Here is a 22,342-nt window from a genome sequence, read left to right on the forward strand (position 1 = left end):
TCCATTCAAATTTTAGGATTGTTTGTTCTATTTCTGTGAAAATGCCATTAGAGTTTTGATAGGGATTACATTGAATCTGTAGATTGCTTTGGATAGTATGGACATTTTAACAATAATAATTCTTCCAATCCATGAACACAGACTATCTTTCCATTTCTTTGTGTCTTCTTCAATTTCTTTCATTAATATCTTACAGTTTTCAGTGTATATGTCTCTTACCTCTTTGGTTAAATTGATTCCTAGTATTTTATTCTTTATATTGATTTTTTTATCCTTTAGCTTTACTGAATTCATTTATTAGTTCTAACAGTTTTTTGGTGGAGTTTTTAGGATTTTCTATATATAATGTCATGTCATCTGCAAAGAGTGACAGTTTTACTTCTTCCTTTCTGATTTCCTCTTATCTCTTTTTCCTGGGAGATCATTCTCTATATCTAGTTGTGTTAATTCTATCATTACATGTATTTAATTCATCACTCTCAAAGTCCTTTAATTACTTGTTTCATAGTGACTTTCCCTGCTAGAATGTAAACTTCATGAAGTCAAGAATTCTGATCACAGTACCTGACATACAGCATTTAATTCTCCATTTTAGTCTTGTTTCTATAGTCACAACAACAACCCATGCATAATACACTACAGACAATGGACAAGTGAGAGCATAGAAATGAACTATATAGGGAAAGGCATTCTCTTTACCTTAAGAAGAAAAAGATCAAATGTTAATAACATGTTCATTGCTGCTCTTATAGCATTGAGAAGAAAACCAGAGATTATCTATGGAAGGGATAAAGTCTTACATTCTAGAATTTTTGACTGATAGGCAGGCTTCAAAAGCTCAGATTCCATTCCTCCTCTCTTGCCCTTCTCAATATTCCATTTTTCATAGAGCAAACTGAGAAATCTTTGCAGAGCATAAATAAGATCACATTACTACCCTGCATAAAACCATTCAATGACTTTCCAGTGTAACCAGGATAAAATGCAAGTTCTCAACCAGCTTTTCTATGATTTGTTCTCTGCTTTTGTCTCTGACTTTCTCCCCTCCAGACTTCTTACTCATTTTGCTCTGGGCCCTAAGCACATTGGTCTTTCTGTTCCTGTGTGAGTTAAAGGCATTTCTCTCTCTTCTCCCAGATCTTCAAGTGTTGCCTCTTTTTCATTATTTCTGTCTCAATTCAAACAATACTTCCTCAGAGTCATCTTTCTTGCCCTCCCCAGCTAAAGCACCCATTTCTATCAAGTAGCATTCTCTACCACTGTGGTTTTTCTTCTTCAGAAAGTTAGCTGCCCCGGAAATAATAGAATTTGTTTATTGGCTTACATGGTTAATGTCTATCTGTTCACACAAGGGCAGCAACTTGTCTACTGATTATTGAAAATAACTTCAGCTCCTATAATAGTAGTACACAGTAGGTGCTCCATATATATGTTAACAGAATCTTTCTGGATATGCAGGTGCAGGCTAATCAAGCCTTTGAAATCCTAAAGACCTCCAAGAAGATTGCCAAATAGCAAAGCAAATATGTGGTTTTCTAAATGTATCTGGTGACCCCTGCTGGAATATTTACCAAGGAAACCAAATATGAATTTTCATTTTTTTCTTAATTACCCTCTCACTATTTTTTTGTTATACTCACAGTTATGGTTTATTACAGGGAAAAGATAGAGATTAAAATCAGCCAAAAAAAGAAGAGCATAAGGCAGAGTCCAGGAAAAGTGCTAAATACAGAGCTCCCATTGTCGTCTCCCCACGGAGTCTTGTATGTGTTGTTTTCCTGGGATCCGTGTACAACACAGGGAATATTGCCACTAGGGAAGCCCACCTGAACCTTGTGTCTCAGAGTTCTTATTTTTTTAAAACCATTTTTTTAATCAAAGTATAGTTAATTTACAATGTTGTGTTAGTTTCAGGTGAATGGCAAAGTGATTCAGTTTTATATATATACATATATATATATGAATATATACATTCTTCTTCAGATTCTTTTCCATTATAGGTTATTACAAGATACAGAATATAGTTCCCTGTGCTATACAATAGGTCCTTGTTGTTTATCTATTTTATAGATAGCAGTGTGTATATGTTAATCCCAAACTCCTAATTTATCTCCCCTCCCTTCCACCCTGCTATCTCCTCCAGTAACCATAAGTTTGTTTTCCATGTCTGTGAGTCTATTTTTTTGTTGTTGTAAATAAGTTCATTTATATCATTTTTTAGATCCCACATATAAGTAATATCATATGATATTTGTCTTTGTCTGACTTACTTCACTTAATATTATATCCTTTAGGTCCATCCATGTTGCTGCAAATGGCATTATTTCATTCTTTTTTAGGGCTGAGTAATATTCCACTGTGTGTATAACCTACATCTTCTTTATCCATTCATCTATCAATGGACACTTAGGTTGCTTCCATGTCTTGGCTATTGTAAATAGTGTTGCTATGAACATGGGAGTGCATGTATCTTTTTTGAATTAGAGTTTTCTCAGGATATATGCCCAGGAGAGGGATTACAGAATCTTATGGTAACTCTATTTTTAGTTTTTTAAGGAACCTCCATACTGTTCTCCACAGTGGCTGCACCAATTTACATTCCCACCAACAGTGTAGGAGGGTCCCTTTTTCTCCACACCCTCTCCAGCATTTGTTATTTGTAGACTTTTTAATGATGGCCATTCTGACTGGTGTGAGGTGATACTTCATTGTAGTTTTGATTTACATTTCTCTAATAATTAGTGGCAGAACATTCTTTTCATGTGCCTGTTGGCCATCTGTACATCTTCTTTGGAGAAATGTCTATTTAGATCTTCTGCTCATTTTCTGATTGGGTTGTTTGTTTTTTAGATATTAAGGTATATGTTACTTCTTTTTACTGAATGATAAAATGTTGGTGTGAGTGTAAAATTAGAGCTCAGGACCTTCTGAGAGTCTTTCTTCCATCTTGGAGAAACCCCACATCCCATTCTGTCTAGATAACTGTTCTCTTTCCTCTCTCAGCTAATCAATTTGTGCTTTTAGCATAAATCTTAAAGGACAATATTCAGGGATATAGGAAATAGAGAACTTTCTCTGATTTCCCTACAAATCTTATTGCATAAATGACTGTCCTTCTTTGCACATATATCTGAAGGAAGCAGATTCATCCAGATAACATGGATCGATAAACATATATCCCATGGATATATGGTTCCATTATTTCACTTCTGCTGACTCAGGGAGCAGTTTTGAAAAAGGGATTCACTGCTAAAAAGCAAAGAATTGGCAAAATGTGTTCTCATGTCAGGAATAATAGGTTCAAGAGTTATATTAGTCTACTTTGAGGGGTCATTAGGAGATGATGTGTTGTTGAGAGTGCTTGTCCTTGAGTCAAAACCCCAGGTGAGAGCCAAGAATTTCAGAAATTCAAAGTAATGAGAGTGGGAATGAGTGAAACAATCAGGAGGTGATCTGATGACACTTTAAAAAACTGTTTACTTGTCCTGTGTATGGTATGACTATATGTACACGTTTACAGCAGAAAATTTGTAGAACACAAATAAACAGAAAGATCACATAAATATTAATCATAATCACTACGACCTAAAGAAAACCATTGTAAGAAATTTGTTTATATCTATTCCAGTCTTCTGTTTATATATACTTCATGAGTAGAAGTGTATGTATACTTTTTTTTTTACAAATTGAATCAGTCATACTATTTTATTTATGACTAGTCATACTGTTTACATACTATTTATTTTTATTTAGTATGTCATGAAATATTTTCATTGATCTAAGTTCATCCCCCCCAAATTTTTATGTAATTAATTATTTGAACAGATAATATATGCATGTGGCACAATATTTTAAAAATTCAAGAAAAGTAAGCTTCCTTTTTACTCCTCTTCTCTCCAGTAGTAACCACTGCTATTAGGGGAAGCTTTTAGTTGACCAATATATGTCTGATAAATAAGGCTGGAAGTTATTAAAGAGGTCAGTATAGTGCCAGGCACTATACTAAGTCCCTTACACAGATGATCTCATGCTCACTTTAGTAAGAAAATCAAAACTTAGTTAAGCAATTGGCTTGAGGTTACATAGCTGATAAGTGGCAGATTGGACTTGCCCTCACAAGTGATGAACTTACAACCAAGCACGTGATACCTGGCACATACTGTGAATGAATAAAGTCTCACAGTGTAATTTGGATAATGTGGATCAGCTATCCTTGGGCTTGTTCAATCCTGGAAGAACCAATCTCAGGGCTGCTGAGACTAGACACTGCAAACTTCAAGCTCTATCACAACCCTGTCACCCTGTTCTCACTTCTTGTCAACATGTCCTTCTGTTTGGTTTTATTGGAATTTTTATTTGCAGGACTCACAGGGGTTATGTCAACACAAGCAAGTCATTTTGTGAAGCAGAAAGTCATTTTCGATAATTTGGGCTCCTATTTTTATTATTCTAGTACTTGAATTTTTTGATTAGCCGTTTAACTTTTTTCCCACCACTTGAATGAATGGATAATAAACTATATACTTAAATTTACAGACAAAGATAAGAATCAAATACGTCACTGAATCATGGAAAAGATTTTTAATCTACTTGATCCACATTGATTTATTAATATCAGATAACGAAATATGGTTTTCTCTATCTTGGGTCATTAAAATATTCTTAAGTAGGTAAGGCCACCTGTACAGTAAATGGCTAAAGACCTAATTAAAGATTCTAACCTTTCTAACTCTAAAACGTTAGAATCTTTCATTAGGTTTTAATACTAAGAAGTAACAAATAAGATTAGTTATAATAAATAGTAAAAAATTAAAATAGTAAAAGTACTAACAAGTAACACACTAGTCTATGAGAATTCTGCTCATAATTCTAACGTGAAGGATATTTTGTGTGAATTTCAATTCTGCTACTATATGGAATAGTAATGTAAACATAATGATTGTAGGCTAAAACTGTAAAGTAAGAGGTTTCAAAACATTCATTTTGTGAATGTCTTTACTCCCTTTAGGAACAATATAGAGTGTAGCTGTGTGTGCAAATAAATTAGCACATACATGTTTATATACATACAAACACATGGGAAAACATATACATTTATAGCATTTATTGACAGGCTGATCCTGACCATATTTCAGAACCTAATGTCTTTTGCAATTTTCTTCCCATATTTGAACACTTTTACATCCATGGAATTATTTTTTTATCAATTTGATAATATTTGAGGTAATTGTACACATATGACTAAAATTAATTTCTACAACCTCATTAAAACGATGGTCTGATGATCATGGGTCAGTCAAAATTACATTCTTTGTATGTTATACTCAAAGACATCCTGGCATTTTCATAGGGAAATTTTTAAGAAAAGTAATTAAGGAAAGGGGAAGCAAGATCGATGCCTATCATCAAAATTAGATTTGTCAATGTAGAATGAAATAAGTAGAAATAATTTTTCTTAGTGATCTAGAAATGGGAATCAAGAGAAAAAATAACACTTACTTAGGAAATCTAAAGGGATTTAGAGCTTAGAAATACATCCCAGTCAATTCTACGTGTAACGTACAACGGTCTGCAAAATTTATAAGGGGAACTGCTACTCCTGGATCACTTTGGAGGTAATGAAATAAGTACTGGTGACTGTGTGAGTCTAGGAGTTTGGTCAAGAGGACAAGGGCTAAATGTCCGGACTCACGTCATGATCAGCCTGTGAAGATTCCATTATCCCGGGGGGTGCTTACCTAAGCCCCAAACTGGAGGGTTTTACTTGTGATTGTTCTGGGTTGTTTGGGTAGATATTGATCGGAGATAGTGTCCTCACTGGACCTTCCCAGAAAGACTGTAAAAGGAGCCAAGAATTCTGCCTTCCATTGGAAATTCTCTGGGAAGGCCATGAGATTTCTTTCTGCTGGTTTATTCCTGTGAGAAGCTACCAAAGCCTGTGATCTACCAGCTCTGAACCTCTGAGTCCCTAACGTGCACCACTCCTAGGATTACAGTTCATTGAGAGAGGGATTCAAAAGTGCCAGAGAACTGAAGGAAGAATGCTCCGAGGCCGATCGCTATCTGTGACATCCCTGGGTGGGTTTCCTCGGTGGGAAGCCAGACTCCCTGTGGAGGATTTACTTCTCTTTGAAGTCGCTTGGGAAGTGACCAATAAAGGTTTGTACTGCCCCTGAGGTGGTTATTTACCAGATTGCTGAAGAATGTAGATTAGGATTTCACAGAATGCTCTCTAGTAAGAATGACTTGCCAGTGAGTGAGGAAAGTATTCAAACCAATACGTTTAGATTACGTTTAACCTTGTCTATTTCGACAAGGTTGAAATGAAAGGCAATGAAAACTTAAACTGGTGTATGTGTTGAAGGAAGAGAAAACTGAAAATATTAGTCATGGCCAGAGAATGTGCATTTAAATTAAAATTTGAAATCCGTGTTATGACAAAACAGGAATATAGAGTTAATATTTACCTTTCTGGTCTTATGATTTTTCTCAGCAAAGAAAAGCACAATTTTGTACTTTATTTTAGGGAGAACTGTGCCTGATCAGGACCAATTAGAAACTTTAACCCCACACTCTGTTAGCGATTATATGAAATATTTAACAACATTTCTAATAATTCAAGATTAGCTTGGAATTAAAGTTTTAACTTAGAACCAGTTCAGAAGGCATAATATTGAGCTCCTATTAAGAAGAATGCATGTAATTTTTTCTTCAATACTACATAAACATAGAAATTATAAAATAAGAAAGGAAATCAAATTGCCAAAACTAAAACAATTTCCTAATAAGGTATAGTATCACTTATGCTGGATTGGAGATGGCAAGGCAGAGAACTGTGACCTAAATGACTTTTATGATAAAGGTATCTGTAAAATTATTAAAAAACTATTCCTCATGGATTGATATTGTCTAGTTTAAAAGTGTCAAGACTATTACCACTAATACTGAAGGAATATTGGTAAAGAAAAAGGAGCCGTTCTGAAGGTTGAGTTCTTCAAGGTCATGAAAAACCAGGTCAAAAGATTGATGGGTAAGGCAGTGATAACTTGTGGAATTTAAAGGATCTGAAATGATAACTTGTGATGTGATCTATTACATGTTCATTTTTTTGAAATTTATTTTTTTATTTTTATTTTTTATGACATGTTTATTGCAGTAGTCTAAAGGATCTGAAATAAACATGAATGTGATACATTACTTCTTCCTTTTAGCTAATCAGAGCCAGCAAAACCTCAAAATCAGAGAAATTGTATTTAGAATCTGATTTTTACCTTATGCTCAGTGTTCAAAGCTCTCATGTGTATGCATTCATAAAATTCATAAAATCATAAAATAAAAATTAAAAATGAATTCTTCCTATTTAGAAATGCCCGGAATGAATGTCAGAGAACAAATCACAGTCTTCCTCTTTGTAGTTTAGTGAGGAAGAAGGAAAAGCGACAGAAACCTTAATATGGAAGCGTGAAGTATTATACTTATAGCTGTTCCTAATGTTCTTTTTCCAGTCCAAGGTTTTTAAATATGCCCAAAGCTCCTGGGAACAGAGCCATCTCTACTACATATAAATCCCAGACTGTGACTTGAAATAGAGGTTGTTTTCTACAGAGTAAGCAGGAACTCAAGGATATAGCTCATTGGTGGAAAAAACTGGGGGACACTCCTTTGCACCAAGAATCAGTTCAGAAGACCTCTGTGTGGGTTCTCCTGAGCAGAGCCCCTCTCCTTCCTTCTAGCAAACATTGCTGGGACATTGTCTCCCAGTGCTGGGCACACACCGGTGAAACTGTTTATCCCACAGATCTTATATCCTGACTACATGCATGCAGCTCTCAGGGCCTAGAACAGTGCCTGGTGCATAGAAAATGCTCAATGGGTTTTTTTTCTTTTGCATGAAGGAATGAATACATTTATTTTTCAACCTCTAAGTTGCCTTCGATACTTATTTTCTTTCATTTCCCATGCAAGAGGAAGGGAATTTTCTTGTCAAGATGGGACCCACAGAGTGATTTACCCAAATTGGTATCATTTCCAACATACCTTTAATATTTATCATGGTCATATTTTTAAGAAATTTTTATATAAATGGACAATTATTGTGTCCATCCCTGATAAGACATTGACACTACAGTTTCTTTGAAAAAATTTACTTTGAACTTTTACTTCCCTGCAGTTCATAGCAGTGATAGGAGGCATCTCTGAGATCATGACTCCAACTCCTCCACTTCATAGATGAAAAGGATGCCTACAAGGCATTAAATGACCAAGCAAATGGCAGGGTTGGGACTAGCGTTTAGGTCTCCTCCGAGTCCACTTCTCTTTTTTATTACCACACAAGCATTACAAATTAAAATGTCCAATTTCTAAGGAAGTGCCCTGTAGGCGAACGGACACAGGACTTTAGTCAAAAAGGTCAGGGTTTTCTAAGACTTAGAAAAAAATCCCTTAAACTGTCTGAATATCAGTTTCTTCATGATAAAATGAATGTAGTATGCTCCAGCCATCTTACAATGTTTTGTGGACACAAGAAAATGTATTCATATCCAAGAAGACAAAAGATTTCTTAGGGGAAAAAATTCCTTACTGCCAGAATTTTGCCCATGAACAATGGAAATGTGTAAAATATAGCAAACAAGAGAGTCATAGTTAAATTATTGGGTGTTCATTCTCAGATGTCAAAATAACCTTTTCTACTTGTTCACATTAACCTTGAAATTTATTGCTCTTATTCAATAAAGATTCATCAAGTGTCTATTGGGTATCAGACACTGGAAAACAAGGGGCTTAGAATTTAACAATACAGAATTGATTCCTAATCTTCCAGAATTTACGAACTTGTAGGAAGATGGACATTGAACATGCAATTGTAGTCAAATGTAATGAGTGTAAGAATGAGAACAAGGTGCTCTAGGACTATAAAGGCAGACCTCATTTTATTGTTTCGCTTTATTGTACTTAGCCAATGTTGCATTTTTTTTTTTTTTACAAATTGAAGGTTTGTGGCACCCCTGCATCAAACTTCGTGTCTCTGTGTCACAGTCTAATAATCCTCACAATATATCAAACTTTTTCATTATTAGTGTATTTGTTATGGTGATCTGTGATCAGTGATCTTTGATGTTACTACTGCAAAAAGATTATGACTCGCTGAAGGCTCAGATGATGGGGAGCCTTTTTTAGCAATAATGTATTTTTAAATTAAGGTATGTACATTATTTTTTTAGGCAAATGCTATTGCACACTTAATAGATTGTGGTAGAGTGTAAACATAAATTTTATAAGCACTGGGAAACCAAAAAATTCATGATTCTCTTTATTGCAATACTCGCTTTATTGGGATGGTCTGGAGCACAGCCTACAATTATCTCTGAGGTCTGCCTGTAATTTGGTGAGGGTGGGGGAGGTTTTTACCTAGTTGGAGGCTTGGAAAGAACCTTTGATGAAAAGACATTTGAGCTGACACCTGAAGGATGAATAGCTGTTGGGTAAAGATGAGGAGGCGGTGATAAAGAGGGGACATGTTCTATGCGTGGGAACTGTACATGCCAAGGTGCAGAGGTGAGGAAATATACTCTGTTCAATGATCTGAGGGAAGTTCAGAGGCAGAAAAGGAGTGGAGCATGAGAGGAGACAAGAGAGACCAGCAAGGGCTGGACTGTGGAGTGTATGGTGAGTTAATAGCCTTAAGGAGTTACATTTCCAATCCACAAAGGATGGGAAGCCACTGAAGTTCTAGATAATGGAAAGTGTTAAGGAGTCAGATGTGGTTTCTTTTATTTTTTTATTTTTAATATTTTTTACTGAATGAAAAATTCTTTAAATCCTATAGTGCTTTACAGTTTGCAACTTTCACACACATGATTTCATATAATCCCATAATAACTTTTTCCCCCTACCCCTACATTGCTCCTCCTCCCTTCCGTCTCCCCACTGGTAACCACTAATTTGTTCTCTATGTCTGTGAGTCTGCTTCTTTTCAATTTTATTCACTAGTTTGTTGTATTTTTTAGATTCCACACATAAGTGATATCACACAGTATTTGTCTTTCTCTCTCTGACGAATTTCACTTAACATAATGCCTTCCAAGTCCGTCCATGTTGCTGCAAATGGCAAAATTTCATTCTTTTTTCATGGTTGAGTAGCATTCCATTGTATATATACACCACAAAAAGCACTATTACTAGTTGCGGGACAGGCTAGCAGGAAAGTAACTGTGCCATGGTCTAGGATGGAGAGTTTTGCCCCAATATTGGAAATAAGCTTTACTTTCAACTTCTTTGCTACAATCATTTCTTCTGTACAAACTTGCCCAAATCATTGTAGATTGTGGACCAATGACCATGTTGAGGATATTTAGGATCATTAAAAAGAGTTTAATGAATGTTGTCAAAAATAATGTAAGCTACTCTAATAAACGTGAACACTTCTGAAATTTAGTCACTAAATGGATGCTTCCCTCTAAAAGTTGACTAAAAACAATTTGTTTTAGCACCAAGCCAGTGTCAACTGAAAAAAAGATTGCACAACCTAAAAGTTGAGAACTGCGTTTTATTCAGCAGACTTTCTGAGGACCATAGCCTCTCAGTTCACTCTGAGGGACTGTTCCAAAGAGGTAAGGCAAGAGCCAGGATATATAGCAATTTTTGCTGAAAAAAAAAAAAAACAAAACATGAACATGTAGTCAGACATCAAAAGGTTACTGCTAATTACAAAGACAGACATCTCAAGCTAATGACTTTAAGTATTTTCTATGTTTGGAAAGATGCAAGAGTCTGGGCTCATTGAAATCATTCCTTTGATACGCTTCTTAACTATCTAGGGCCAGTATCCTGTTTTTCTCCATCCTGAATTCCCCTCAGGGTGTACCATCGGGGCAGCTGCAGTGGCTGATGCATTTATGCACAAAACATCCTTTGTTTACTGAAATGGCAGGTGACATTCTTTGTCCACACCAGCTTATTGCCTGACAGAATATTTCTCCCTGCTCCCTCCTCAAACTGGACACAATAGTTCTGGGTTACATGGTACAAAAGGCACACGGAATAATTCAGAAAACTACAGTCGAAAAGATGTGGTAGAAACTGATTACGATCAAGTCCACTACTGCAATCTGAGGCAGGAGTTCTAAAGGTGGGGACCTTGATGAAAGTGAACTTCCAGGAGTTTGCAAACCTTCTAAAATTGTATGTGAAAATTGTGTGCTCATACGTGTACGTGCTTTGTCAGAGAAAAGGACTGAATGATTTCACCAGATTTCCAAAGACCCCTATGATTTTTTTTTTTTAATTTAAAGTTACGTTTGTGACTCACATTTTTTTTTTTTTAATTTTATTTATTTATTTATTTATTTCTGGCTGTGTTGGGTCTTCGTTTCTGTGCGAGGGCTTTCTCTAGTTGCGGCAAGCGGGGGCCACTCTTCATCGCGGTGCGCGGGCCTCTCACTATCGCGGGCTCTCTTGTTGCGGAGCACAGGCTCCAGACGCGCAGGCTCAGTAATTGTGGCTCACGGGCCCAGTTGCTCCGCGGCATGTGGGATCTTCCCAGACCAGGGCTCGAACCCGTGTCCCCTGCATTGGCAGGCAGATTCCCAACCACTGCGCCACCAGGGAAGCCCCAGGCCCCTATGATTGATGTGAGAACCACTGCTCTAAAGTTCCCTTAACCTTGGGTTCCTTTTTATTAACCCAGAATGTTTAGAGCCAAAAAAAAAAAAAGCGATTTCCCCTAAGTGCTGTTTTCCAAATGGCCTTTCTCTAGAGCAGAGTAGAAAGGATTCCACCCTCCCCAAGACTTAAAGATGCTTATCTCTGCGTGATACAGCTCGCTTTCTCCCTCCGCCCCTCCCACCACCATTTTCAAAGACTCATCAGTATGTTGTTCCATAGAGTTACAATCGTCCGTCCGTATCCACGGTTCCACACCCGCGGATTCAACCAACTCTGGATCAAAAATAGTCGAAATAAAATTCCAGAAAGCTCCAAAAAAGCAAACCTTGAATTTACCACATACCAGCAAACTATTTACACCCCCATTTACATTGTGTTAGGTGTTATAAGTAACCTAGAGATGATTTAAAGTATATAGGAGGATATGCATAGGTTATATGCAAATACTATGCCATTTTATATAAGGGACTTGAGCATCCTTGGGTTTTGGTATCCACAGTGGTGGTTGGGGAGTGGCGTCCCAAAACCAACCTGCTGTGGGTACCAAGGGACAACTATACTTACGATCCTGCAATCTAAAGCTTGTGGGCTCTGGAGTCAGGCTGCCTGGATTGTAATCCCAACTCCATCCTTACCTTTGTAATATTGGATCCGTCTCATAGCCCCTCTGTGTCTCAGTTTCCCTGTCTAAAAAAATAAAGATAATAATAGCATCTTCCTTAATAGTGTTGTGAAAACTAAAAGAAATACCGACTGTAAATCACTTAGAACTGTGCTTAGCATCTATTAACACTCTGTTACCTTATTATTATTTCTTATAAAGTTTATTCATACAGTGGGGGCATTGAATCATTCATTTTCACACTAGCTCTCACTATGAGCAATTGCATGTTTCTATTTTTAAATGCAAAAGAAGAAAGAGAAAGAAAATACATGGATCAAAGTTACTACAATCATGGGCAACGCTGTAGTTAGAGGTTGGGGTTTCTTTGCCTGGTGTGGATATGCAGTGGCCATGTCATGTCAAAAGCATCCTGAACCACACCACATGAAACACACAGTCTCTGTAAGAACCATGCTTGTCACACACATACCTTCAAGATGAGCACCGGTCTCTCCACTTCCCTTTCATCCAGATTGCCATGACTAAGCCCTTCCTGTATAAAATATTCAGAGCTGCCGTTGTGGATGTAATCAGGGTGGGGCGTGCTTGTGGGCATGCTCTTAGTGTATCATCTCCCACTGCCCTTGGACTGCGGCTGCTTTGATTTGAACCACACACCCAGCTGACTGCTAGGCACACAAACATTTGGTGGCCATCGTCACCAGTAGCATTTAATCTCTTTCCTACCAAGACCTGCTGCCTCAGAGAACGATGTCCAACTGTGTAATGACTATCCCTGCTTCTTTAACTATGTCTTGGGACAGGAGGGTCAGATTAGTAGCTATGCACACTGAAATCATAGACTTCTAAATTCTCTGACTTTCAACCATATAAAAATAGTGAAGAGTCTCTCTCTATATATACTTATATTTATATATTATAACATATATCTCCTTTTTTTGGCTGGTGCCCACCTTCCATACTGCCTTGGAATTCTGCTTTTAACAATATCAGCAGTGTTTCTAGATTAAAAACTTGAGATTTTAGCTACTTCATTGACATATGTGCTATGATAGCTCATCTTTTCTTTCTGATGAAAGGCTTGATACTTTGCCCTCACACTAAAGACAGCTTCCATGTTGTTTCAGGAAAGTATAGATCAATAAAAGACAAAGTACATGTTTGAAAGTGAAGGGTAAGTCCAAATTCAATGACCTACACTGTGGTAAAACAATAATTCATTAAAAAATATGTGTTGGTGAACCTTTGGTTTGTACTCCAGATTTGAAAATAGGAATGACCCTATTTCTCAGCTATCATACTCATCTTTAATGAGTGTGCCGAGAGAGGAGTTTGGGGTATAAGGTGGTAAATAGAGTGAAAATTAAGGAAAGTCTTTGGCATATAAATCTGGGAAGGACAGAGAGGGCCTGAAATGGAGCTTGAACATGTGAAATAGCAGTAAGAGGACCTCCCCACAGAAAGACTGTACGGGGAGAAGCCTGGGGGTGGGTGGGGAAAGATTTATTTACAATCAAGCCTCAACCAATATGGGATGAAATTTTTAAAAATTTTATGTTTTTATTCCTGATAGACTAAAAAAACATAGCCATAGTATTTGTAAACACTCTAAGGCTATTTGGGGACTATTTATCTCAAGGTTGAAGGCCTCAAATGGGAAAAAGAAGCAGCAAATTAATTGTGTTTATCTTTGCATTTCAATTCTCAAATCTAACCATTTATTTTGTTTGAAATAAAAAATTTCTCTTCTCCCTGACATCCTTTAGCAAATAAAAATGTGTTTGCATTAACCCGAGTGTATTTCAATTTGCAACACATAATCTAACAAACAAGGATGTTCGAAGGTCTCTGGGCAAGGTACACAGCTGCAAATAAAAGAGAGTTTTCAAGACTAGAAATGTGAATTAGACATTTAATAAGTGTATGCCATCAGAACCTGATAACATAGTCCCCTGGATAATATAAAGATGAAGGGAAATAGTCTACAAAGAGGAGGAATTATTTGGAGATTTTCCATTTTTATTGACAGTGGGCTTGAATAAAGCTTATATAAATATATATACTTTTAAATATGTTGCTAAGATGTGACTCCAAGACTTTAGAGAAAAGTTCTTCTTTTTAGTTGCTCTTGCAAACTATTTCTCTAACGTTTTTTCCTCAACAAGTGGTTTTGACGGTTCCTAAATTTTTCTGGAATTTGGGGAAATATTTAGGCATCCTTGATGTTGGCATCAGTTTATGTAGACTCAGATTCGTGGTTGAATGGTTAAGTGAGTCCTGTCTGCTCTGGTCCAGTCTGAAAGGCTCTGCTTGCAGGTTTGCAGAGCCTCTTCCTGGTCCCACGCTGTCCTCATCAGCCACCTGAGCTGAGACTGATAGTGTCCTTATTATCAGAGGCTGCTCAAGTGACAGTTTAAATTTCTTTTAGGTGTGATCAAAAAGTTTTTTCTTAAAGATCAAGTTTCTAAGGACAATAAATTTATGTAGGCTCTTATGAAAATTACATGTAATATTTACATTTTGGTAGTTACATTAGCTCTTTTCTTTTATAAATTAATGAACCCCGTTGTATCATGTAATAGTACTAACATTTGCCTTTTGTGTCTCACCTCTCAAAAGGCAATTTACCAAAATGTGTATTTTGAGTGATTCAGACTTTTAAAAAAATTTGCAAATGGCAATTCTACCTTTTGGCTCTCAGTTATGACTATCGGTAAGATTTATTATTTAAGGTCTAATTTACTGAAATAAGAAATTTAAGAGATGCAGTAGGTATCAGACTTTACATCCTGAAGAATTGAAATACCTTATGAAAAACCATGGTGAAAAATAAGACTTTTTCTTCTTAATATACAAGTAACAAAATTTTTCTTGGAAGTGGGGTTGATGATTGGTGCCAGAATCTGTACTGGCTTGGGAATTTTATACAGGATTTCTTGAGTCGTTCCTTTGCCCGTGGTTCATGGACAAAGTATCGCTCAAGACATTGATTCAGATTGTTTTCATATTCTCATACGAGGTGATTGCTTTGAGCTGGCACGGGAAGTATCCTGTCCAGTTTACTGAAGGTCTTTTTCCCTTTGGTCCTCTCTATTCCTCCTACCTGTTTACTGAACCCCTCCTTTTGAATGCCTAGGACTCTCTGCTTGCACCCTCTGCTCCCAAAATAGAGCCTTGGCTCTGACTGTTCTCTCTGCCTAAAACATTCTTCCCCACGATATCCACTTGCCTGATTTCCTTACCCTTTTAAGTACTTACTCCAAATATCACCTTTTCAATGAGGTCTAATTTTTAATACTCCTGCTCCAGCCTGCCCTTCCTCCCCAAGTGATATACTGTTTTAGCCCCCTTGAACAGGTGAGCTAATGGAGCCTTAGACAGGTTACGTGAGTTAACTAGTTCAACTTAAGTTGGTTACAATTTTTCACCACCATAATTCTTTAATAAATATCCTTATACACACATCTTCTTATTTTTCCCCCAGGACAGTTTTCCAGATGTAAACATGCTGGGTATAACAGTATGTATATTTTCCAAGAGTATACATATTTTTTGGCTTTGTGTTTTAATAGTGGTGGCAGCAATGCCAGAGAGGCAAAATGCAATACCATATGAAAACTTGTATTTGTGTCACTGGGTTTGACATGAGGATTGGGCCAAGCATCTCCCCTCAAAATCCATCAGCTGCTTCTCCTTGTCAAAAGGTACTTGCTTGGGGGCTCCCTTGGTGGCGCAGTGGTTGAGAATCTGCCTGCTAATACAGGGGACATGGGTTCGAGCCCTGGTCTGGGAAGATCCCACATGCCGCGGAGCAACTGAGCCCGTGAGCCACAACTACTGAGCCTGCACGTCTGCAGCCCGTGAGCCACAACTACTGAGCCTGCGCGTCTGGAGCCCGTGAGCCACAACTACTGAACCTGCACGTCTGGAGCCTGTGCTCCGCAACAAGAGAGGCCACGATAGTGAGAGGCCCGCACAGCACGATGAAGAGTGGCCCCCACTCACCGCAACTAGAGAAAGCCCTCGCACAGAAACGAAGACCCAACACAGCCAAAAATAAATAAATAAATAAATATATTTTAAAAAAAGGTACTTGCTTGGTCCCTAGAAGGGAAGAGGCTCTTTATCCTGGGAGACTTATAATTTGAGCAGTGGCTGTTACTTGGTCATATTTTATCCCCTTGGACCACTGTTGGAGAAGGGGTAAAAGGTGATTACTGCTGCTGAGGGCATGTGTCGTGGCAATAGCCGTTTGTCTCACCTTTGACACTTCCATGTGGATAGAGGTTTAAGCCAAGTACTGCTTTATTCCGATTGTCTCTTCAGGTTTCCTTGAAATATTTGTACTTCTCTGCTGCTGCCAACCTGCTGCTTTCTGACAAGCACCCAGCATGAAATTGAACAAAATAGTAACTCTTTGATAGTGTTCCTTAAAATTTTTCTTTTAGAAAGTTAAATAAACCCTTGCGCTTGATGGATCCCAAATGCTAACTTAAAAATGAGTACCAACCTAATATTGTATATCAACTATACTTCAGTAAAAAAATGTTGGCTTAAGTAACATAGAAAAAAATGAAGACTCATGTCCACCCCTTCATCACTTAAACTACTAACCTGAATGATAATGGGACGTTTTCTTTTTAACAGTTGGTGGCATCTACACTGTGATTCAGACAAAGGCCAGAACAACAGCAGATGAGTGGGGAGACAATTACTTTCTGCTTGGTCCATATTTTGAGCATAATATGAAGACTCAGGTGGAACAATGTGAACCTGTAAATGATGCTGTGAGAAGAGCAGTGGACGCGATGAACAAACATGGCTGCCGGGTAAAGGATACCTGGTTTGAAGTGATTTATGGAATTGCCTTGCATGTAATAGGAGAGTAAACATAAAATAAAGAACATGAGTAAATTACTATAGAAAAATAGAGACCAAAGGGGAAGTTAAAACTTGGATATACAAGTGACTAAATAATTACAATCGGAAAAAATTTGAAATAGCTACTGCATTCAAACTTGCACAAGGTAAAACATTCAGGAATAAAAGAATCAGTTTGATGAATGTAATAGAATTAGACCGTGAGCTGCTAGATTAAAGAGAAAATGCATCTTGGGCAATACATTTAGTTACAACCTCTGGCAGCAACCATATTGGGAAACACTTGGTGTCACATTTTCTTTGATAGAAGGAATAAGGGAAATTATACACATTTGTCTAGAGAAACTTTTTTTCTGGCAGGAAATATTGTAAGTCCTGTTGCATAAAGGAAAATAAGTGACATGGTAGACATATCCAACTCCAGGCTGTTAAAGATACAGATCACTTCACCTTATGACTCTATCATAAATACATAGACCATAATATTAAATCCTAAAACCATGGGCTTAAGGTCACAGGAGGATAATGAGGGACAGAAGAACAGAGATTACATGATCTAAATACTTCATTTTAAAATAAGCAAATTTAATGAAGAGCAGGAACTTGGAGATTCTAGATGAATGGGTGCCAATCCATTCCCTCTTCGGGCGCACACATCAGATGCTCTGTGTTATCACTATGGTTCCCTATATGGCTTGTGTAATCTGCTTTTGAGTTCTAAATACAGTTTATAGCTTCTAAACCCAAATACATTGTTCCCCCTTGCGTTGCCTAGTATTACGCCATGGCTGTGTGTTCTTTATATGGCAGGTGTACTTTGGAAGATGGCTGATAGAAGGGAGTCCTTACGTGGTGCTCTTTGACATAGGCTATTCGGCTTGGAACCTGGACACATGGAAAGGTGACCTCTGGGAAGCATGCAATGTTGGTATCCCTTATCACGACCAGGAAGCCAATGAAATGCTGATATTTGGATCGTTAACTGCCTGGTTCTTGAAAGAGGTACTGTTTACTGTAGAGTCGTACAACAGAGGAGAAGCACAGTTGCTCTCTGTGCCCAGCAACGATCCTCTAAACTTTAAGCCAATTTTGAGATGATGCCATTATTAATTGTCCTAGAACATTTCAAAGGAATCTGAGAAAACATTCAACCTTCCCGTAACTAAATACCAGCTTTTGGAACAGGGTGATAATAATGCTTTTTGTTTTTTGGCTGTATTGGGTCTTCATTGCTGCGTGCGGGCTTTCTCTAGTTGCGGCGAGTGGAGGCCACTCTTCGCTGCAGTGCGCAGGCCTCTCATTGCGGTGGCTTCTCTTAATGCAGCGCACGGGCTCCAGGTGCGCAGGCCTCAATAGGTGTGGCGTGCAGGCTCAGCAGTTGTGGCTCACGGGCTCCAGAGTGCAGGCTCAAGTAGTTGTGGGGCACAGGCTTAGTTGCTCCACGGCATGTGGGACCCTCCCAGACCAGGGCTTGAACCAGTGCCCCCTGCATTGGTAGGCGGACTCCCAACCACTGTGCCACCAGGGAAGTCCCAATAATGCTTATTAATATTTACGTCATGTCAGGTTCAACTAGAATGATGTGGATAAAACACCCAATTATATTCACTGTTACATAGATAATATTCAACATATATGCAAGAAAAAACAGTATACATCATGCACTATGTACTTGAGTTCTAGCATCATGGGAGCAGAAAATGGCCTGAAATATTTGATTTTGTTTATGTGTGAGTGCTTGTGTGACTTCAGTGGCTCTCAGATCTTTTAATCATTTGCTAAAGGCTGAAGTGATCTCAGCAGTTGCTAAGGAGTCCACAGCAGTGAAATAGTCCACAGATGTAAAAATAAACCAAGAGCATTGGAAAGCAGTCCTTGTTAAATGAGCCAAGACTGTACTCAATTCCTGAAAGCATGGCAGTAGGATTTCTTCATATTCCTTTCATTACCTCAAGATGATTATGCCTCACTTAAAAATTGGAGAATGAAGAGCATCCCTAGCAAAGTGGGACTGTGGTCTAAGGACAAATCACAGAACTGTATGTTGGGAGTGTGACCCCTTGACCAGTATAACTTCTTTCTGATGAAGTCAGTCCAACAGCCATAAAGGGCTGCTTTGAGGTGAAAGGGAAGTGAAGGGGTGGTCCTATTGCTTTGTCTTGGTGACACCATAGGAGAAGAAGAGCGAGGGAGCTGACAGGATCTGACCTAATGACAGATAGATGCAGGCTTGTTTAGCATCAGTTGCTGAAACCAACTCTTCCTCTGCAAACTGCCCCAGGGCTGAGGCCAGCCTCCACGATCACCCACACATGCGTGCATGTCAAGCCTTCCAGGTGATTCTGATGTACCCTAGGTATGAGAACCGCTGTCTTAGGTTAACTCTCCAGACTTCCCAATTCTCTGGGCAGGCTTCTTGAACACAGGTGTTTTTCATTATCAATGCTACTCTGCCACTAGGGAAACAGTCATTAAGGGGAGTGGAATGTAAATATTAATTTTTTGTAAGGGTGAAACAAAGTAACTTTTTTTATTGAAATGCAGTTGATTTAAATATTGTGTTAGTTTCAGGTGTACAGCAAAGTGATTCAGCTATATATATATATATATATATATATATATATATATATTTCCATTATAAGTTATTATAAGATACTAATATAGTTCCCTGTTCTATACACTAAATCCTTGTTGTTTGTCTATTTTATATATGGTAGTGTGTATCTGTTAATTCCATATTCCTAATTTATCCCTCCTTCCAACCCTTTGGTAACCATAAGTTTGTTTTCTATGTCTGTGAGTCTGTTTCTGCTTTGTAAATAAATTTACTTGTATTATTTTTCAGATTCCACATATAAGTGATATCATATAATATTTGTCTTTCTCTCTTTGACTTACTTACTTAGTATGATATTCTCTAGGTCCATCCATGTTGCTGCAAATGGAAATATTTCATTCTTTTTTATAGCTGAGTAACATTCCATTGTATACGTATACCACATCTTCTTTATCCATTCCTCTGCTGATGGACGTTTAGGTTGCTTCCATGTCTTGGCTACTGTACATAGTGCTGCAGTGAACATTGGGGTGCGTGTATCTTTTTGAATTATGGTTTTCTCTGGATATATGCCCAGGAGTGGGATTGCTGGATCATATGGTAGCTATATTTTTAGTGAAACAAAGTAACTTTAAGGTTAAGAAACTGGTGCCCTGCCTAGTGTTAGAATTAGACCTGGAATTAGACCTGGGTCTTCAGTGTGTTATTAAGTTTCTATTTGATTCTAAGCAAGTTATTAATCTCTTTCCCTAATTCCAAATTCTTAAAATAATAATATATCATTTAAAATGTTTTTGGCTTCAAGGAACAGAAAGTCCAAATGAGACTGACTTAAAACATGAAGTCATTTATTGTTTATTAAAAAGAAGCTTGTAAGTGGGTGGCCCCACCTGATTCAGCAGCTCAGTGAATCTTCAAGGATAATATTGCTATTATTCATTCATCCATTTAATGAATATTTATTGAGTGCCTACTGTGCATTTATTCAGGAGTCCCCTCTGTGGATACAAAAATAAATTTGATCCATATTGAAAGAGAGGATTATTCCATAAACATATAGGGGCTTTATGAACATGCAACTAAATTCTATAAAACCATTATATTTGCTAAATCTGCCTGCTTTATCTTTAGATCCCTTTAAATTGTGCCAAAATTTACAGGCATGATAACTTTCCTTATGCTGTGGGCCATGAGCAAGATCAAACTACACCACCAACTTTTCTAAAAGCTTCTTTTCTGGTGTAGGTGACAGATCATGCCGATGGGAAACACGTCATTGTCCAGTTCCATGAATGGCAGGCTGGGACGGGACTGATTCTTTCTCGAGCTCGGAAACTTCCGATCGCTACAGTCTTTACCACTCACGCCACACTGCTTGGGAGGTATCTCTGTGCAGCAAACATCGATTTCTACAACCATCTTGATAAGGTAATTAGTCCTTCCACCTTCCCCCCTCACCACCTTTCTTTCCGGTCCTTGAAGCTGAAGGATGGGAAGTACTGACCTTCGTCTTTCATCTGTCATCCAGATGGCAGAAATGCCCTTTTAACCAATCAATATTCATGACAAAGCCTCCCCTGAGGTGACTGAGAGCTCATATAGTTTAACTTTGTTCAGAGTGCAGTAGAGTGTAGCAGGGAGAGGCCAGATGGCTGTCCACTTTGGAGCAATAGACCCAAGATCCAAAGGGATCTGGTGGGAGTCAGACACTGCGGATGTGAGGTCGGCCTGCTGTCTACTCTGAAGCTTGGGAAATGCTGTGAGGACCCTGAATCTGCATGCAGATCTGAGTGGCAGGTGCATGGCAGGGAATCTAGCCATCAACTTGTACTATGAGCCTTACCTCCTCCACCCTTCAAGTGAGCAAAGGTCAGATTTCTGCTGTGACTCTGCAATGAGTTATAGGTGGAGCTTTATGGGGATCTAGTAAAACAGAGTTATCAAAGACAGGGATGTGGGGCTTCCTTGGTGGCGTTGTGGTTAAGAATCCGCCTGCCAATGCAGGGGACACGGGTTTGAGCCCTGGTCCAGGAAGATTCCACATGCCGCGGAGCAGCTAAGCCCGTGCGCCACAACAACTGAACCTGCGCTCTAGAGCCCGTGAGCCACAACTACTGAGCCTGCGTGCTACAACTTCTGAAGCCCGCTGGCCTAGAGCCCGTGCTCCGCAACAAGAGAAGCCACCTCAATGAGAAGCCCGCACACCGCAACGAAGAGTAGCCCCCGCTTGCCGCAACTAGAGAAAGCCTGTGCGCGGCAACTAAGACCCAACACAGCCAAAAATAAATAAACAAATTAATTTTTAAAAAATTAAAAAAAAGAAAATAAAAGAATAAAATGAAACAAAATGAATTCGGAGAGTATTAAGATGAAATTAGTACAAGATAATGAAAAAAAGATGAATGAAAGGATGTACGAGTAAGAAATATATCTCTGAAAAAAAGAAAAAACAGGGATATGGATCTTTGGTGACTAAACAGTTGGTTTTGCTTATCTTAGAAGACTGCCTTATTCTATGACCCAGAGTCATTCAGTTTTGACTTCTTTCTTCTATTTTCCATCCGCTCAATCAGATTAATAAAAGTATGTTTCTCATATCATCCTGTCAGTAATAG

At 38.1% G+C, this 22,342-nt stretch overlaps 1 protein-coding gene across 2 annotated transcripts in view; it reads left to right on the forward strand.

Moving 5' to 3' along the window:
• The first annotated feature begins 5,305 nt into the window (after window positions 1-5,305).
• GYS2 (glycogen synthase 2) overlaps window positions 5,306-22,342 on the forward strand; it is a 56,265-nt gene continuing 39,228 nt past the window's right edge. Inside the window, exons 1-4 of one of the 2 annotated variants that reach the window (XM_082419749.1) lie at window positions 5,306-6,159; window positions 16,937-17,118; window positions 17,981-18,172; window positions 20,973-21,155. In XM_082419749.1, the coding sequence (XP_082275875.1) occupies window positions 6,042-6,159; window positions 16,937-17,118; window positions 17,981-18,172; window positions 20,973-21,155 (675 nt within the window). In that variant the 5' untranslated portion in view covers window positions 5,306-6,041. The remainder of the gene's footprint in view (window positions 6,160-16,936; window positions 17,119-17,980; window positions 18,173-20,972; window positions 21,156-22,342) is intronic. The other variant, XM_082419750.1, reaches the window with a different exon arrangement.

This window comes from Balaenoptera physalus (assembly GCF_965194825.1).
Source record: "Balaenoptera physalus genome assembly, chromosome: 13".
In the NCBI taxonomy this organism is placed as follows: domain Eukaryota; kingdom Metazoa; phylum Chordata; class Mammalia; order Artiodactyla; family Balaenopteridae; genus Balaenoptera; species Balaenoptera physalus.